At 49.0% G+C, this 19,127-nt stretch overlaps 1 protein-coding gene across 2 annotated transcripts in view; it reads left to right on the forward strand.

The window, feature by feature from the left end:
* The window catches only part of LOC106732119 (putative sodium-coupled neutral amino acid transporter 12), a 93,077-nt gene that overhangs the window by 4,129 nt on the left and 69,821 nt on the right, over positions 1-19,127 (forward strand). For both annotated transcript variants that reach the window (XM_025185417.3, XM_089782283.1), the window contains exon 2: positions 14,512-14,562. In XM_025185417.3, the coding sequence (XP_025041202.2) occupies positions 14,530-14,562 (33 nt within the window). In that variant the 5' untranslated portion in view covers positions 14,512-14,529. The remainder of the gene's footprint in view (positions 1-14,511; positions 14,563-19,127) is intronic.

Raw genomic sequence — 19,127 nt, forward strand, 5'->3', positions numbered from 1 at the left:
GGCCAAAGAGCTCTACCAGGCCTATGCCAAGGCAAAGGAATGCAGATCATGCTCCAGGGCAGAACCCACCCCTGCCCCTATTTTAAAGACTTCCCCCGCATCCTGGGAGGTGGTGCACCCCATTCCCACCACTGGTGGCAGACTCGTGGCTGGAGACACCTGTCGTTGACCACCCAGGGGGTCCAGCTAAAGAGGAGGAGGAGGAGGAGGAGGAGGAGGAGGAGGATGTGGCCAACACAGTGACCACTATCATGCTGGAGCTGGTACCCCATGGCCTGGATGTGTCCCAGGCATCCTCTGAGGCTGGGGAGGGATCATCAGGTGAGTGCTCTTAGTTTTCTCACACTGACAGGGTGCGGGTGGCAAGTGCTGAGGGGCAGTGGTACGATTGTCGCACGGCCTGCTCAGTTTGGCCATTGCACTGCAGTCTGTGCATGTGGATACATGTACAGCACCGGTCTGTGCCACGCAGCCTCAGGAGGAAGCACTGGAGCACCTGGGCTTCTGCTCACAAGCTCTGGAGAGGCCGGCCACAGTTCTGACTCCCTGGGGCGGGGGATGCCCCTCACCACCAGCTGCTGCTGCAAGGCGGCTGGGAACAAGGGCACACACATGCATGCACACAGACTCTGGAGTGCCGCACAAGGCACAAGGGCATGCCCGCATGCTTGAGGCAGCACCCGCTCCCGGGAACAGTGCTTCAAGGTGCAGGTGTGTCTGCTGCTCACACCATCCCCCAACCTCACCCCCTCTCCTTCAGTGGCCAAGGATACAAGGTCTCTTTCTTTGGGATGCCACCGCTGCCGGAGCCAGCATGTGTGCATCACTGATTGGAAACTTGCTGAGGGTGCAATCCATCCCCTCATCCAGGTCATTAATACAGATATTGAACAAAACCGGTCCTAGAATTGAACCTTGGGGCACTCCGCTAGAAACTGACCACCATCCTGACATCAAGCCGTTCATCACTACCAGCGGGGCCTGGCCTTCTAGCCAGCTTTCTATCCATCTTACTGTCCATTTATCCAATCCATATTCCCTTAACTTGCTGGCAAGAATATTGTGGGAGACCATATCAAAAGCCTTGCTAAAGTCAAGGTATATCACATCCACTGACTTTCCCATATCCACAGAGCCAGATACCTCATCATAGAAACTAATCAGATTGGTCAGGCACGACTTGCCCTTTGTGAATCCATGCTGACTATTCCTAATCACTTTCCTCTCTTCCAAGTGCCTCAAAATGGATTCCTTAAGGATCCCTTCCATGATTTTTCCAGGAACCGAGGTAACACTGTCCAGCCTATAGTTCCCTGGATCGTCCTTCTTCCCTTTTTTGAAGATGGCCACTACATTTGCCTTTTTCCAATCATCCGGGATTTCTCCTGAACTCCAGGACTTTTCAAAGATAATGGCCAAAGGCTCCTCAATGACATTTGCCAACTCCCTCAGTACCCTCGGATGCATTAAGTCTGGACCCATGGATTTGTGTAAGTTTAGCTTTTCTAAATAGTTTCTAAACTGTTCTTTACCCACCAAGAGCTGTCCATCTACATCCCATCTTGCGTCATTTAGCGCATTAGTCCAAGAGCCCACCGTGTCCGTGAATACAGAGGCAAAGAAAGCATTGAGTACTTCAGCTTTCCCCACATCATCTGTCACTAGGGGTATGTCTACACTACAGTGCTAATTCGAACTAACTTAGTTCAAATTAGTTAATTCGAACTAAGGTAATTCGAACTAACGCATCCAGACTAAAAAACTAGTTCGAATTAGCATTTTGCTAATTCGAACTAGCATGTCCACACAGAGTGGACCCTGAACTGGGGTTAAGGATGGCCGGAAGCAGTGCTGGCAGGGCATCAGATGAGGATTTAGAGCGTGGAGCTGCTGTCTCAGGCTAGCCGAGGGCTGTGCTTAAAGGGATCCGACCTGCACCCCGGAAAGAAAATTCTCAGGGGTGCCCCGCTTGCAAACCAGTCCTGGCTTGGATTGCCCGGAGTATCCACACTGGGCACATCATAGCACTCGGCCATCAGACCGGGTGCACTTTCCGCAGGCTGCCATCTGGGGAGAGGGGGAAATTGGGGGGCTGCAGGAGAGCTTACACCCCCAGAAGCCCGCAGAGCCAGCCCAGTCCTCCCCATCGGGGGCTCGTACCCCATTCCTCCCTCACCTCCTTCCACTTACCCTTCCCTAGCCCCCCTTCCTGATGTACAAAATAAAGGACACTTGTGTTCAAAAATAGAATCTCTCTTTATTGAACAAAACTCGGGAGACTGGGAAAAGGAGGTGGGAGAGGGGAAGAGAGAGGGTAGGAGAGGGGAGGGCAACTAAAACGATCAGAGGTTTGGAACAGGTCCCATATGAAGAGAGGCTAAAGAGACTGAGACTTTTCAGTTTAGAAAAGAGGAGACTGAGAGGGGATAGGATAGAGGTCTCTAAAAGCATGAGTGGGGTGGAGAGGATGCATCAAGAAAAGTTCTTCATTAGTTCCCATAATAGAAGGACTAGAGGACACCAAAGGAAAGGAATGGGTAGCAGGCTTCAAACTAGTAACAAAAAGTTGTTCTTCACAAAGCAAAGAGTCAACCTGTGGAACTCCTTGCTGCAGGAGGCTGTGAAGGCTACAACTAGAACAGAGTTTAAAGAGAAGTGAGATAAAGTGATGGAAGTTGGGTCCATGGAGTGGTATTAGCCAGGGGGTAAGAGTGGTGTCCCGGCCCAAAGTTTGTGGAAGGCTGGAGAGGGATGGCACGAGACAAATGGCTTGGTCACTGTCTTCGGTCCATCCCCTCCAGGGTCCCTAGGGTTGGCCGCTGTCAGCAGACAGGCTACTGGGCTAGATGGACCTTTGGTCTGACCCAGTAAAGCCATTGTAAGCTCAGGGCTCAGGGTTGGGGGTCTCAGTGGACCACCTTGATTTTCATGCACACCTGCTCCTGGGTGGCCAGGCTGGCAGCTCTCCTGCCCTAGTGCTTGTGTAGTGCCTATCAAAGTTAATTCGAACTAACGTCCGTTAGTTCAAATTAACTTTGTAGTGTAGACATACCCTAGGTTACCTCCTTCATCCAGTAGGAGCCGCACACTCTCTCTGATCACCTTCTTGTTAACATGCCTGTAGAAACCTTTCTTGTTATCCTTCCCATCCTTAGCCAGTCGCAATTCTGTTTGCGCTTTCGCCTTCCTGATAACCCCCCTGCATTCTTGTGCTATACATTTAAACCCCTCTCTGGTCATTTGTCCTAGTTTCCAGTTTTTGTAAGCTACCTTTTTGTGCTTAAGTTCACCAAGGATTTCCCCTGTAAGCCAATCCGGTCTCCTACCATGTTTGCCTCTTTTGCTACGTGTCGTGTCGGGATGGTTTCTTTCTGTGCCTTCAATAAGGCTTCTTTAAATACTGCCAGCTGTCCTGGACTCCTTTCCCCTTCATGTTAGCATCCCAGGGAATTCTGCCCATCAGGTCTCTGAGGGTATGTCTACACTACCCTCCTAATTCAAACTAGGAGGGTAATGTAGGCATACCGCACTTGCAAATGAAGCCCGGGATTTGAATTTCCCGGGCTTCATTTGTATGAAGCCGGCCGGCGCCATTTTTAAATGCCGGCAGTTAGAACCCCGTGCCGCGCGGCTATACGCGGCACGGCGTAGCTAGTTCGGATTAGGCCTCCTAATCCGAACTAGCTGTACTCCTCGTGGAAAAGCTTTGCGCAAAAGGGACTTTTGCCTGAATGGGAGCAGAACAGTATTTCCGCAAGAAGCACCGATTTCTTACAGTAGGAAGTCAGTGCTTTTGTGGAAATTCAAGCGGCCAATGTAGACAGCTGGCAAGTTTTTCTGGAAAAGTGGCTGATTTTCTGGTAAAACTGGCCAGTCTAGACACAGCCCTCAGGTTTTTAAGTCTCAGCTTGAGAAAGCTCTGCCTGGGTTGATTTAGTTGAGATTAATCCTGCCTTGGTCAGGGGGTTGGACTTGATAACCTTCTGAGGTCTCTTCCAGCTCTGTGATTCTATGACCATCTGTCTGTATTGTCCCCAACCGGACCAGCCATATCAGTGGGGCGATCTACACCACCTGAGCCAGGCACCTGACCCTGGGGGAGCCACAGTTGCTAGAGGGTCCAGGAACACTTGATGAGGGAGCATGTCTCCATCCTCAGGGACATGCAGGAGACACTGATCCAGAAGGTCTGGGACAACATGCACTGGCAGAGATATGGATGGAGCTGCTGCAGCAGGATGCAACATGTGCACGACCATCCAGGCTCTCCTGACCCACCTGGAGCCAGCTCCTGCTCTTGCCCCTGCCTCTGTTCCCCTCCCATGCCAGCCCCTGCTTCCCCTCCCATGCCTGACCCTGCTCCAGCCCCCCTCCTGCTTATCCCCTTAGCCTCCCTGGACTCTCCCACCCTTAAGGTTGCCAAGGTTTCCACACACAAGGTGGAGGAAGCACCCGAGCCACATGCCACTCCCAGCCCCAGCCCTGAGCCTCTCCTCCCTGCTCCAAGCTTCTCAGCACCCCCCCGCCTCCTCTCTCCAAGGTTCTCAGCCTCACACACCCATCCCCATTTACAGGTTCACAGCGCCCTCTTCCCCAATTACTTCTATTCCTAATAAATCACAACAGTTCTGTTTTTATAAACCAAACAGTTGTTTTTATTTTGTTTGCAGGGCAAGGGATGGAAGTGGGGAAGGGAGGAGTTGCTGTAGGAAAGGCACAGAGGGGCAAAGCACAGGACCCTAGTGGGGAAGACCTGGGGAGAGTGTCACTGGCGTCCTTGTGAGAAACTCTCCCTCAGGGCCTGCCAGATGCGTACCTCTGCCTGATGGGCCTGGCGGATGGCAGCGGTGTATGGCTGCTTAAAGGCCTTTCCCTTCCAGCCGGCCTCTGCCCCCCACCCTGGAAGGAAGGCCTCCCCTTTCCCCTCCACTATGTTGTGGAGCACGCAACATGCAGAAACCACCTGGGGGATGTTCTGCTCCCCCATATCCAGATGGGTCAGGAAACACCTGAACATCACCTTGAGATGCCCAAAGGCACATTCCACCTGCATGCAGGCCTGCCCAGGTGGGTAATAAAGAAGTCCTTGCTTGGGTGCCCAGTATAGGGCTTCATTAGCTACAGCATGAAGGGGTAGGCTGCGTCTCCCACGATGCACAGTGGCATGTCCACATCCCCAACCCTGATGTTGCACTCGGGGAACAAAGTGCCAGCCTCTTGCTTCTGACAGAGGCTAGAGATGCGGAAGATGTGGGTGTCGTGCCTTCCCTGACCAGCCGATAAAGATTTCTGAATATTGTCCTCAGTGGTCAACCAGGGACTGCAGGGCCATCAAAAAGTATCCTTTGGGGTTGATATGCTATCAATAGGCCCCCTGCAGTTAGGGAAGCCCTTAGTGGCAAAGCCAGCAGTGATGGGGTCCATGTCGCCCAGGCGGATGACCCTGCACAGCAGGACGGTGTTGATGACCCTCACCACCTGCAGAAGGAGACAAACAAACAAACAAAACAGAGAGGCTGCGTCTAGACTGGTAAGTTTTTCCGCAAAAGCAGGTGCTTTTGCGGAAAAACTTGCCAGCTGTCTACACTGGACGCTTGAATTTGTGCAAGAACACTGACAATCTAATGTAAGATTGTCAGTGTTCTTGCGCAAATACTATGATGCTCCCACTCAGGGATAAGCTCTCTTGCACAAATGCTTTTGTGCAAGAGGGCCAGTGTAGACAGGTAAAAACTATTTTGCGCAAAAACGCCCCAATGGCGAAAATGGCGATCGGGGCTTTCTTGCACAAAACCGCATCTAGATTGGCACGGACGCTTTTCCGCAAAAAGTGCTTTTGTGGAAAAGTGTCCATGCCAATCTAGATGCTCTTTTCCACAAATGCTTTTAACGGAAAAACTTTTCTGTTAAAAGCATTTGCGGAAAATCATGCCAGTCTAGACGCAGCCAAAATGAAAGGGGATGTCAAATCCCATGGGAGGTCCCCACAAACACTCCAGGAGCCTCCCCCTATGAAGCCCTTCCCCACACAGGGCTGTGTGAGGGTGGGACTGCAGAACCACCCAGGGATGGGGCTTCCCCCCACCACTCCTATCCCCTGACCCCCCAACTCTCCCTTTCCCTAGGGTTCCCTTTTCCAATACTTCCCCCCCACCCCCATGGGACTGCAGCCTGAGAGTGCCATACCTGCATGACAAGGGCCCTGATGGTCGACTTCCCCATGCCAAACTAGTTTCCAATGGATCAGTAACTGTGGGGTGTGGTGAGTTTCCAGATTGCGATGGCAACCCGCTTCTCTGGGGGGATGGCAGGTTGCATCTGCATGTCCCGTCCCATGAGGGTAGGGGCAAACCAGGCACACAACTCCAGAAACGTCTCCTTTCTCATATGGAAGTTCTGGAGCCACTGCTCCATGACAAGCTGGTCCCACCAGTCAATACTGGTGTCCAGTCGCCAGAAGCGGCGTTCCACAGTGAGGTGTGGCTGTAAGAGCTATGCTCCCACACATATGTTGAGAGACTCTGCAAGCAGCTCGGGGTTGTGTTCTTGCAGGGCCTTGAGGACAGCCTGTAGAAATTGCTGCAGAAACTGCAACACAATTGTCAGAGGCCATCGCATGACCAGAGGCAGCTCTGGCGCCATAGGAGAGAGTGCTGTGGTGTCCAAAAGCAGGGCAACCAATGCACGCAATGAAAATGCTTTGCTGTCCCTCAGGCTAGGTCTACACTACAGAGTTTTTGTGCAAAAATGGCCGTTTTTCCACAAAAACTTTTGGCGTGTCCACACCTCAAGTGCATTTTTGTGCAAGTAAATTGATAGAGCAGAGGGGATTTTCTGGTGTAAGTATTCCTCCTCCTGCGAGGAATAACTCCGTTTTGTGCAAGAGTTTCTGCACAAAAAGGTTTGGGTGGATGGGCAACAGGGTTTTTTTGTGCAAAAACGGGAAAGAGGAAAAAGCACAGGTGTCCTGGTGGCCATTCTATAAACAGCAATCAGAGTTTCCTTTCAAAAGAATATCCATGCAGTCTGGACGCTCTCTTGCACAAAAGTGAATCACTTTTTCGATGCACTTTTGCGGTGTGGACACGCTCTTGAGCAAGAAGTTTTTGCAGAAGAGATTTTATGCAAAAGCTTCTTGCACAAGAAGCCTGTAGTGTAGACATAGCGTCAGGGAGGTAGACAAGCAAGCAGGAGAAACAGACAAACAGCTGTTTTGGGGGGGTCCCTTTAAGCATGCGTCTCAGGCAAGAGCTCCGGGAAGCAACTGCTGACCTAATGCCCTGCCTGAACTGATTCTAGGTGACCTTAAATGCAAGATAGCATCCAACCAGTGTGGATGCTATCTTTCAAAATAGCAAACCACTATTTCATTGCACTTTTTGTGTGTAGACGTGTTATTTCAAAATAAGCTATTCCGGAAGATCTCTTCCAGAATAGCTTATTCTGAAAGAAGTGTGCAGTGTAGACGTACCAATAGTAATACACAAGTGTTTTTGTCAGTAAATTCAGGGTTGGCACATGCCTGTTAAATGGTTTCATTACCACTTAACGGTTTCATTTCAAAGGTTCAATGTTATTATGCTAATACGTCTGGCAAGCTGGAAGGTTTTTCATTTTTAAGTTAACTGATCCACTTTGTGGGAAGAGTCACCAGTCTGCAAGCTGCAACAGCCTACTCTGGGAGCTTTCAGGAACTGTCAGAATAGGGATAAGAAGTGAAGAGAGGTTGATCACTAAGACCCAGGAAAGGCATTGCCTCCCCTTGCCTCATATATCCACTGCCTATGGATGGACACAACTTTTGACCAATGTGCATGGTGTTTGGGAAGCTATCACCAGCTTTTTAATGTTTTGTCCAATCCTATAGCTACTGTACTACAACCAGACAACACTCATAGACTTCTTAAATTTATAAATAGCACACACTAGCGTCAAACTCGAAGCATTATTTTTGATAATTTATTTTACTATAGCAGTGTTTATCAACCTTTTTTATAAAGTACCCCTTTAAAAAAATTATAAGTACACCCTCTACCTACCATTTTCAGACACACAATTTTTTTTTTACCATTGCAACACATTTGTTTAAACAACTTAATTGTAGCTGGGTGGGCAATGAAATTGTTGGGTGTAAAAAGTACAAAAATAATAAAGCGCTGTAAAACTTAAAACAAAAATTAAGTTTTCTCCACATTTCATTTGTGTTGACATACACCCCAGACTTCTCTAACCCTAAGTACGTACCTCTGGTTGAGAAACGCTGTACTATAGCACCTGGAAGCCCCAGCTGAGACTGAGGGCCCTTGGTAGTAGATGCTGTACAAACCTGTGATAGAAGACAGGCCCTGTCATGAAGACCTTACAAGATAAACAGACAAGGCCATGGACAGGAAGGGAAACAGGCGAAGAGAGAGAAAGTGATTTACCCAAGGTCACCGTTCTCTTCTGGATTTCAGTTATATATGTGTGCTTCAGAGCAGAAGACTAGCATGTGAAACTCAGTGCTGAGGAAACTTCTAACCATGGAGAAGTGATGCAAGGTGGCTGATGACTGCAACTGGTAAAACATAAAGAAGGGTAAACCAGCTTGGCTAACATAAATGACCCAAAATGAATGCAACATTCAAATCTAGGTTCAGAAAGCATAGTCAATATGATGAGTCCTTTCCCCCTGGTATTTCTAACTTGGCTGTTGAAAGTGGTTCAAAACGTTTACAAACTATTGCTTGAACTTGAGAGAGGAAACATGGTCTACAGACTTAGGCACTGAAGTATTTGCCTGCCTTTAAGCACAAATAGTAGTTGCTGTTGGTTGTCTCTCGGGAGCTGAGGAAAACATGTTGTGCATTTCATTTGTGGAAACGCATTTGGCTCCAGAGCCCAAAGGTCAAAGCACATATGTAGTTACAGATAGGACATGGGATGCCGGTTGTCAGGACAGGAGAGAACGCAGCTCTGTGTCGTCTTTCACGTGCAGCTGCAAGGCGTTGGCGGAGGTCATCCTCAAACTTTGTCACTGCTTTCCTCATAAGGGAATGCCAATTAGTCCTGCCTGCAGCAGCTAGTTCAAATTGTCGAGGTTGAAGGCCTGTCCACTGTAAGTTGGTCTTCAGGTTGTCCTTATACCGCTTCCTTGGGCATCCCTGTTTGCGACTACCATGTACCAGCTCCCCGTAGAACAGCTACCTCAGGATCCTGCTTTCGTCTTTCCCTTTCCAGAAGAAGTTCAGTGAGAAATCCTTCTTCAGCAAGCCTGGTTTCACTCAAGACAGCAATATCAATACCATAGCATGAAAACTCTTTAGTGACTAGGGCTGTTTTCCGATGAGGTCTTACTGTCCATGAGCATACGGACATTCTATGCTTCCATTACCAACTTCTTTTTTTTGCACGACATAACCTGTGCATGAAGAATATTATAGTGGGAAAGCCTTTGCACAGAGACGATCCCACTCTCTCGGCCTCAGAAGTCAGAATCCAGTGGCACGAAAAAATTGCTACTTCTGGAGACTACCTCGGCTGCATTGGATGGCCATGTCACCTTAAATGCTCTGACATGCCCCATGCACTCCATAGTGCACTGCTGAAATGCCTTCTCAGCCATTGAATCATAAGGATTTCCTCTGCTTGATCCATCGAAGCAGTCTTCACATGCTGGGATGAGCAAGTCCCTAATTCACCGAGGGTTTCAGACCCATCGGCTACCCTCATCTGGTTTAGCCGGCCTGTCAAAGCCATTGCCTGGGAGGTGGCTGTTGCCACATGCAACGCAACTACGTGGAGCCACAGGTGAGAGATGGGTGCCGGTAAAAATCAATAAAGGATGGGCCAGTCCTGAAGAAGTGCAACAAGCCCTCCTTTAGAGGTACTACCCCATTAGAGGTACTACCATGCAACCCCATACACCCTTAAGCACAAATAGTGCCATTGAAATACATAGCACTGCTTACATGCTTGAAGTCACTCACATGTGAGGGTATGTCTACACTAGCCACCCTAGTTCGAACTAGGGTGGCTAATGTAGTCATTCGAACTTGCAAATGGAGCCCGGGATTAAAATATCCCGGGCTTTATTTGCATGTTCCCGGGTGCCGCCATTTTAAAATGCCCGGTAGTTCGGACTCCCTGCCCATGGCTACACAGGCTAGGTAGTTCGAACTAAAGCCCCTAATTCGGACTACCATTACTCCTCATTGTAGGGAGTCCGAACAACCGGGCATTTAAAAATGGTGGCGCCTGGGAACATGCAGATAAAGCCTGGGATATTTTAATCCCAGGCTTCATTTGCAAGTTTGAACGACTACATTAGTCACCCTAGTTCGAACTAGGGTGGCTAGTGTAGACGTACCCTGAGAGTGGAAAAGAGTCACATTACTGGAAGGGCCTAGTTCAGTATCCCACTGGTGGACTCAGGAGTGACAGTTGGGCCAGGCTGCTCCAAGCCAAACGCAAAGCTATCAGCAGGGAACACTAGGCTCTGTATATCAAAGTGCAGACAACTTCCATGAGCCTCTGGGCAAGGGTTTGTATGTGGAGGAGCGGGGGGGGGAGGGGGCGGAAGGCTGGCTCCCGCTCCCAGAAGGGGCAGGATCTTGGGTGGAAGGGGTGGGTCCAGGGCAGCTAGCCCTGTATGCTGCACCGAGCACACCATGCTGACCCCCAGGCCTCCTTCAGAGCTGCTGGACTGTAGTGCACTGCCCCCTTCCCTTAGTGCTGTCTGGAGCCCATGACCTGGTGCTCTAGAGGCAATCTAAAGGGCCTGGAGAGCCCTGATCCCCTTTCAATCGCTGGGCCCTGGGGGAACTGCCCCTTTAGCACACTACTTCCATCAGTGGGCCTGCTATACGTGCACAGTAAGGGTATGTCTACATATCAAAGTTACCGCTATTTTGAATTAACTTTAATAGTGTCTACACAGGCAAACCGCTATTTCAAATTAAATTCTAAATAACGGGGCGTTTAATTCAAATTTGGTAAACCTCATTCTACGAGGAGTAACACCAAACTCGAATTAGCTAATTTGAAATAAGTGCAGTGTAGACACTTATTTAGAAATAGGGGGCCTCCAGCCTTCCCAGGGTGCCCTGGTGGCCACTCCTGCCTCAAGTAAGAACACTCCTCTCCCTTCTCTGCCCTCCCCGGAGCCCTTAAAGGGGTAGACTGTGGCCACAGTTCCTGTGCCAGCTCCAAGCCTGCCAGCCCAGAGCCAGCAGTGACTGCCCCTGACCCAGTGGCCCCAAAACATGAGCCAGCAAGCCACTGGCAGCCAGCCCTCCACCGCTCCCCAGGAGCAGTCTGACAGCTCCCAGGAGCCTGACAGGGCCCAGAGAAGGTGGGCACCTTCCTGGTCCAGAGCGGAGATCAGGGTGGACCTTACTCAGGTTTGGGGGTGGTGGGATGCCCCCAGTGTCCATGATCTCCATACTAGATGGAGGAACATGGCTGTCTATGGCAGGATGGCTGCCAGCCTGGCCACCAAAGGCCACATGCAATCCCAGGAGCAGATTCGCATGAAAATCAAGGTGGTCCAGTGAAACCCGCAACCCTGAGCCCTGAGCTTCCCCTCCCCCTTCTTCCCCTTGCTTTCCCCTTCCAGCTCCCTCCTCCCAGGTTTCCCCCTCCCCTCTCCCACCCTCTCTCCTCCTCTCTCCCAGCTCCTTTCTCCAGTCTCACCAGAGTTTCATCCCCCACCCCCACCAGTTTTGTTTGTATTCATGAAAATACATGTTTTTTATTTGACATCAGGAAGTGGGGTTGGGGAAAGGGGTAAGTGGAAGGACGTGAGGGAGGAATGAGGCACAAACCTCCAGTGGGGCAGACCAGAGAGGCTCTGAGTGCTCCTCAGGGTGGAAGCTCTCCCACAGGACCTCCTGGATGGCAGCCTGCAGAAAGTACAGCCAGGCTCGCAGCAACATGTTCACGAGAAGCACCAGAGTGCCCAGGGGCAGCTCTGGCTCCATGTTGCACAGTACTATGGTGTCCCGAGTGAGGGCAACCAGAGCACTCTGCGACACAAATGATTTGCTGTCTCTCAGCGAAGCAGGCAAGCAAGCAGGGACACCTGGGAACCAGCTGTGTGTGTGTGTGTGTGTGTGTGTGTGTGTGTGTGTGTGTGTGTGTCCCTTTAAGCACAAGCCTCAGACAGCCTCAGGCAACAGCCACACAAAGACACTCCTGACCTGATGCCCTACCCCTGACCTGGTTCCGGCCAGCCTTAAATCTGAATCAGCGTCCACTCAGTGTGGATGCAGTATTTCGAATTAGCAAAACACTAATTTGAACTGCATTTTGTGCGTAGACGTGTTAATTTGAATTAGCTTAATTCAAATTAACTATTTCAAATTAAGATAACTAGAATTAACACTGTAGTGTAGACATACCCTAACATCTTTCCTATATCCTGCCAGATACATCACTTATTGCTAATGAAACAACATGCATAAGTGCCATGCTAAGAGCCTAAAGCACAGAGGATAGTGAATCCTAAATTCTGTTCTCTTTTTTCGTTGAGCCATGAGATGGCTTTGGGGCAAGATGGAAATAAACTGTGCACTCCTGCTTGGCACAAGGAAACATCTATAGAATTCCAGTCTGGTTAGCTGGATTCTTGCTGTGTCCTCTCCTAATTAACACAATAATTGATCAAACCAAGGAAGATAGGGTATGTCTACACTACAAAGTTAATTCGAACTAACAGACGTTAGTTCGAATTAACTTTGATAGGCGCTACACTAGCGCTCCGCTAGTTCGAACTTAATTCGAACTAGAGGAGCACTTAATTCGAACTAGGGAAACCTCATTCCATGAGGACTAATGCCTAGTTCGAATTAAGTAGTTCGAATTAAGGGCTGTGTAGCCACTTAATTCGAATTAGTGGGAGGCTAGCCCTCCCCAGCTTTCCCTGGTGGCCACTCTGGGCACCACCAGGTAAACTCTTCTGCCCCCTTCCGGCCCCGGAGCCCTTAAAGGGGCACGGGCTGGCTACGGTGCCCATGCCAGGTGCAAGCCTGCCAGCACCTAGCCAGCAGACCCTGCACCTGGCATGGCTCGAGCCAGCCACCCGCTGCCACTCAGCCCTCCCCCTCTTCCCGGGACCAGGCTGGCGGCTCCCAGGAGCCTGCCCTAGTCCGCAAGAGGCGGGCAACCGCCTGGTGTAGTGCGGACATCGTGGAATGAGGTGTACCGGTAGTTCGAATTAGAGAGCCTAATTCGAACTACCTACTCCGTGCCGCGTGTAGCCGCGGGCACGGAGTCCGCACTAACGGGGATTTAAAAATGGCGACGCCCGGCAAGATGCAAATGAAGCCTGGGATATTTAAATCCTGGTCTTTATTTGCAACTTCGAATGCCTACATTAGCCACCCTAGTTCGAACTAGGGTGGCAGTGTAGACATACCCTTGTGTAGCTGGCATGAGTTTAGTTTGACTGGTTAGCGTGGCTCTTTCACCTTATGAGCCTTTCCACTAAGCAAGGGCAGTTTTTCACTGTCTTTGATTCATGAGCTTTGCTTTTTGTCAAGCCTATGTTAATGTGCCCATGAAACAGGTCTACATGCTTTCAGTTTAAATCCTTAATGATCATTTTGCCATGCAAAATATGTGCCCTGTGACTGAGCACTCAGTGTAATCCCACGCAGAAACATGCTCCACTGCTCACTCTCTTTGTAGAAACATGACCAGCTTGTTGACTTTCTGGTTTCAGGTAGGTTGGACTTCAAGAGGAGAATTTTCTTCTGATTATATTTGTAATCAAGTGAGCTCCCTCTTCTTCCCTCTCATCGCATGCAAATGTATTGATTTGTACCTCAAATGCACTTCAAAACTGGATTAACTTCCATTTCAAACAGGACATTGTCATTTACAGCACCTGCCATATCTGAATGCTTCAGAAGCCTCAATGAATTAATTTTTACAATACACTTGTGAAGCAGGGAAATATTATCTTCAGTTTACAGATGGGGAAACAAGGTGCAGACTTTCAAAGGCATTTAGTTGGTGTTGTGCTTATTTTTGCAATGCCTAACTGACAGGAATCGAAGACTCATCTCAAACTGTGTTTAGACAATAGAAGCCAATACTCCCTTGTCAATGAGATTTAGATACCTAAAAGCTTAAATCCCTTTTAAAAAATGAGACTTTAGGCTCCTTTAAAAATCTGGGCTGGAGATTAAGTGATTTGTTCACACCAGATGAGTGGTAGTGCAAGAAACCTCTCCCAGATAGAGCGTCTGAATTCTAATCCTAATGTCTTAGCCACATGAAGGTAATGTTTCTCATGTTACTTATGCAGATATGATTATTCCTTTTCTAGTCTTAATTCCTGGTGCTTCCCATTTTAATTTTCCATTAGCTGACATATAACTTGCAGTGTGCTCCAATAGACTGAAGCTTAATCAAGGGACCTTGCTTTGGAATTTAGATCTAGCTCCCCATAGAGTAAATGGCACTTTGGTAGTACATGGTATATTTAATAAGATTGACCACATCATTTGCCTTTTTTTTTCTTTCCAGGACATGAGCAAGAAATAAATGATGGGAGAAGAAAGTCAATATTCACTGATGGTAAAATGCTCTTTCCAAATGACTTTTACAGGACTGTTGGATGTAGTGTCCTGGTGACAGCCCCACCTTATTGCTGACCAGAATATTGGAACAACTAAAGAAGTGATTGATCCTTAAGAATTTATTCCCGATATTGCAGTTCCTCCAGCAGATTCCGGGCCAGAGCTTTGGGGTTACATCTACACTGCAGGCTTCTTGCGCAAGAACTGTTTTGCACAAGAGCGCGTCCACGCTGCCATGTGCTTTTGTGCAAGAGCGTCCATGGCAGTGTGGACTCTCTCTTGAGCAAGAAAGCTCTGATGACCATTTTAGCCGTAGGCGTTCCTTGTGCAAGAAACCCCCGTTGCCCATCCACACTGCCTTCTTGCGTAAGAGCTCTTGCACAAAAAGGCTGATTCCTCATGGGGAGAGGAATAACTCTTGTGCAGGAAGCCCTCTGTTCCAACATTTTACTGTAAATTTTCTTGCGCAAGAACACGCGTGCAGTGTAGATGCTCCACAAGTTTTTGTGCAAGAACAGATGTTCTTGCACAAAAAGCCTGCCGTATAGACATGTCCTGGGAGTCTTGGTAAACAGCCAGTGCTGCATGGCTGTTCAGGCATCACAGGCATGATTGACCCACACAGCTTAAAGTCATGTACCATCCTGCTGAGTCTCAGTGCTTTCTTTTCAGCCACTCAGTCATCTGGGATCCCAGCACTTGCAGGGGGCTAGAACTGATGTTATGGGAGGTCATTGATCTCCATTTTTTATGAGTCTATGTGGTCTGATTCTTATTTACACTAAGGTCCCTTATGCTGCTAGAGTGGTGTAAAGGGTCCATAGTGAGTAAGGCAAATCCACTGGCTGTTTTTAACCTCTCTGATGCTCAGTTCAGATCGGAGGAGGTTCTGTGGTACACCGCCAAGGTGCTCAGCATGGAATCTGCAGCCCACCCCGGTGTTGGGGGACTAAGATGGTGTTGAGCCCTGAGGGTCTTTCTATGGGAACTGCCTGGAATCCCTGCTGGGCAACATGCCTTGCCCCTAATATGCCCTCTCCATTCACAACTCTGTTCTTGGCATGGTCCCCTATGCTGGGGATTGTGGAGGTTCCTAGAAGGCATCCTTGCAGTGACTGTAATGGCAGAATCCTTCCCTGGTGGGTGCTTTGGCTTTTAGGGTTCCTTTACACAGCACTAGCCCTTTTACATGGTATAAAGGAACCAGAGTTGGGGCGGGCATCTCCCCTCTTATGTAAATGGTTACACTGAGGCTGACACAAGCATGCAATGGAGCTGTGCTTTTAACACTAACCCCCCCCCACCAGCCCCTAATTTGGCCATTTGATAATCTGGACAATAACGTTATTAAGGTAAGTGAGACAAAGAGCATGAGGAGCTGGTGAACTTCTATGAGCTGAACCATAAAATTTTGGTGCAGCAGTGTCAGGGAAATAGGAGAAACTTAAATGGGAGCCAGGGAGGAGGAAAGAATGTGGGAATGTCAGAGAGCAAGGCCTGTGTGATGAAAGCAGCTCAGACAGGAATTCTGGCTTACTCTCTGCAAGAGGTCAGGTTATAAAGGTCCCATTTGGCATTCAAATCTATGCAATAGTGCTGGGAAATGCTGACACATAGCCACTCTCTGCTCTTGCAGGGTCGTTGTCTACAGTTAATAGGTGTGTGTGTGTGCACCATGTGCACGATCACTGGAAAGTTTTCTCTAGTGGTACCCATCACATTGGCTGTGGGGCCTCCTGGAGTGGTGCTGCTGTGGCAGTGTGTATGCCACTGCTGACCTGCCACCTGCTCAGTTCCTTCTTACGGCTAGTGATGGTCATTGGAGCTGCTCTCTCTTGCTTTGCAAGTGCTAGCTTTGTGATCTTCTAGCTAGTTATAGTCAGTTTGTTACAATTTGTCATAGTTAATGTTAATTACTATTTCAAATTTTGGGGCCTCCTCTCCCACCCATTTTGTTCCCCAAACTGGGGCATGCAGTGGTTGCAGGGACTTAAATTCCGTGCAAGCTGCAGGAAGCCTGTGCCTAAGGGCAATCTGCACAAATCTTGCCTCAGATGCCTGGGAGAGGACCTCAAACAGACAAGTGTCCCATTTGTAAGAGCTTCAGACACAGGACTACAAGGAGAGAGCCTATCCTTTCAAGCTCCTTCTCATGGAGGCAATAATCCCTCCTCAACCGACAGTGGTGCTGCAACCTCCAGCAGCTCATCATGGAGATAGGCGAGGACCTGCAAGGCATTTAAACCCTGGACCAGAAAAGAGTGAGACTTTCACCTGAAGCAACTTCTGATGGAATCTGCTCTTCCCCCTCAGCGCCAAGACCCAGTACACTGCCTTCAGTATTGGAGATGGCACCAAAGAGAGACTCATCCCAACACCAGCATTCACTGAATGCCTTGACATCCTGGCACCAGTCACACTCCCTGGCGAAGTCTACTACGGCAGCCAAGTCTTCTTCATCAGTGGCAATGGGACCCCCCTCAGCTTCGACCCTGATGACCATGCCAGAAGGTCCAGCAGGGCCTCAGACCAGGGCATTGCAGTGCCGTGTTCCTTTGGGGATCTGAGCCCCATCCTCCTCTACTTTCTCAGGACAGAATCGATGGTCATCGGCCTGCCTTCCACAATGAACACCTTTAAGACCACTTGAGGTCTCATTGAAATAATTAGGCCCCCTTCTGGGACAGACTGCTTACCCCACCACACCAGTTGTCCTCCAACTTGAAGCATGCCATGATGTGCCCATTTGCTCTGGCCACAGCAGCCCTTTGTTCAGAGTTCCAGCATCCCTCGGAGTCCTGGAAACAGTCTGACTTGTAGAACTGGTCCCGTAGTCAGTCCTCTTGGCACTGTTCCCCTGGAGAGTGTCTGTTATGAACCAGTCCTGGTCCCGAGTCATCCAGCTGACCTCAGAGTCATCCAGACAATCTGGGCAGTCTTGGCACTCCTAGTACAGAGGCAAATTGCAGCACCAAGGAACTTGATGCGATTTGAGCTTGCTGAAAGCCATCACTCTTTGCCTTGACACCCCTCTTCTCTGCACAGAACTCTGGAGTGTGGTATCTCACCTTGGCACTGACCCTTGCCCCCATGATCTGGCACCCGTTGCTTTCCAGTTGCCACTCACAATCTTGGTATGCCTGAAGTTCCAGCTAGTTCTCAAAGTGCTCCTTTTGAACCCTTGCTCCCTCCTGTACCGGTCATGGAAAGTGGCTTTTCTGGTAGCCATCACTTCAGTGAGGCGGTTGTTAGAGCTTCATGTGCTAATGTGTGAACCTTCCTACACTGTCTTTCATGAGGATAAGGGTTAGACCTCACCCAGCTTTCCCACCTCTAATTTTCATACTGGTCAGGATATATTCCTGACAGTTTTTTACTCAAAGACCCACAAGAGCTTGCAGGCCCTCATCTTTTATATTGACCATACCAAACCCTACCACAAGTCACTGCAACTGTTATTGGTGGTGGCTGAGTCTATGAAGGGGCTGCTGCCTGCCAGTATCATCACAGCATATTTCTTTCTGCATCATGGCATGTATCTAGCCCCGCTGTTGCCTCTCATGTCAAACTTCACACAGACACAAGCCTCCTCATATGCTTTCCTAGCTGAGCTCCCTCTCCAGGAGATCAGCAGAGCTTCAGTTTGGTCTTCAGGTCACACTACTTCATCGTGCATTAATTCAGGATGCAGCATTTGGCACAGCAGTGCTCCAGTCAAAACTCTTTGACTCCTCCTCATAGGTAAGGGTTGTGAATCACCTAATTGGAACTGATATGAGCAAGCACTCAAAGAAGAAAAACTGGTTACTCACCCTTTGTAACTGTGGCTACGTCTAGACTGCAAGCCTCTTTTGAAAAAGAGCGTCTAGACTACAACCAGTACTTTCAAAAAAGCAAGCCGCTTTTTTGAAAGAGAGCACCCGGACAGTCTGGATGCTCTCTTTCAAAAAAGCCCTGTTTGCATTCAAGAATGCCTTTTTTCAAAAGAGCACGTTCAAAAAAAGATGTTCTTCCTCATAAAATGAGGTTTACCGCGGTCGAAGAAACTGCTGTGTTCTTTTGATTTAATTTCAAAAGAACTCAGTGGCAGTCTAGACGCAGGGGAAGCTTTTTTTTTTTAAAAGGCCAGTTTAAAAAAAAACCCTGTAGTCTAGACACACCCTGTTTTTTGAGATGTGTTGCTCATCTATTCCATACCCACCCTTCTTCCCTCTCTGTCAGAAGAGCTGGCAAGAAGGAACTGAGGGCCGGTGGGGTTGGCAGGGACTTCCGTGGCCAACCCCATGGGTAGAACTGCCCAATAGCCATGCACTTCTTGAAGATATGAGCAACACATCTTGAAAAACAATATTTACAAAAGGTGAGTACTTGTATTTTTTTGAGATGTGTTGCTCATGTCCATTCCAAATCCTGCCTGCCTCCCTGCTGTCAGAGTAATAAGACAAGAAGAAACTGAGCAGGCAGTGGGTCAGCAGTGCCATATATACACCACCATAGCGACACCACTCTAGAGGACTCCACATCTGGCCAGGTACCACTAGGGAAAACTTTCAACTATTGTGC

The sequence above is a fragment of the Pelodiscus sinensis genome, chromosome 15 (assembly GCF_052426305.1).
Source record: "Pelodiscus sinensis isolate ZL-2025 chromosome 15, ASM5242630v1, whole genome shotgun sequence".
Taxonomy (NCBI): domain Eukaryota; kingdom Metazoa; phylum Chordata; order Testudines; family Trionychidae; genus Pelodiscus; species Pelodiscus sinensis.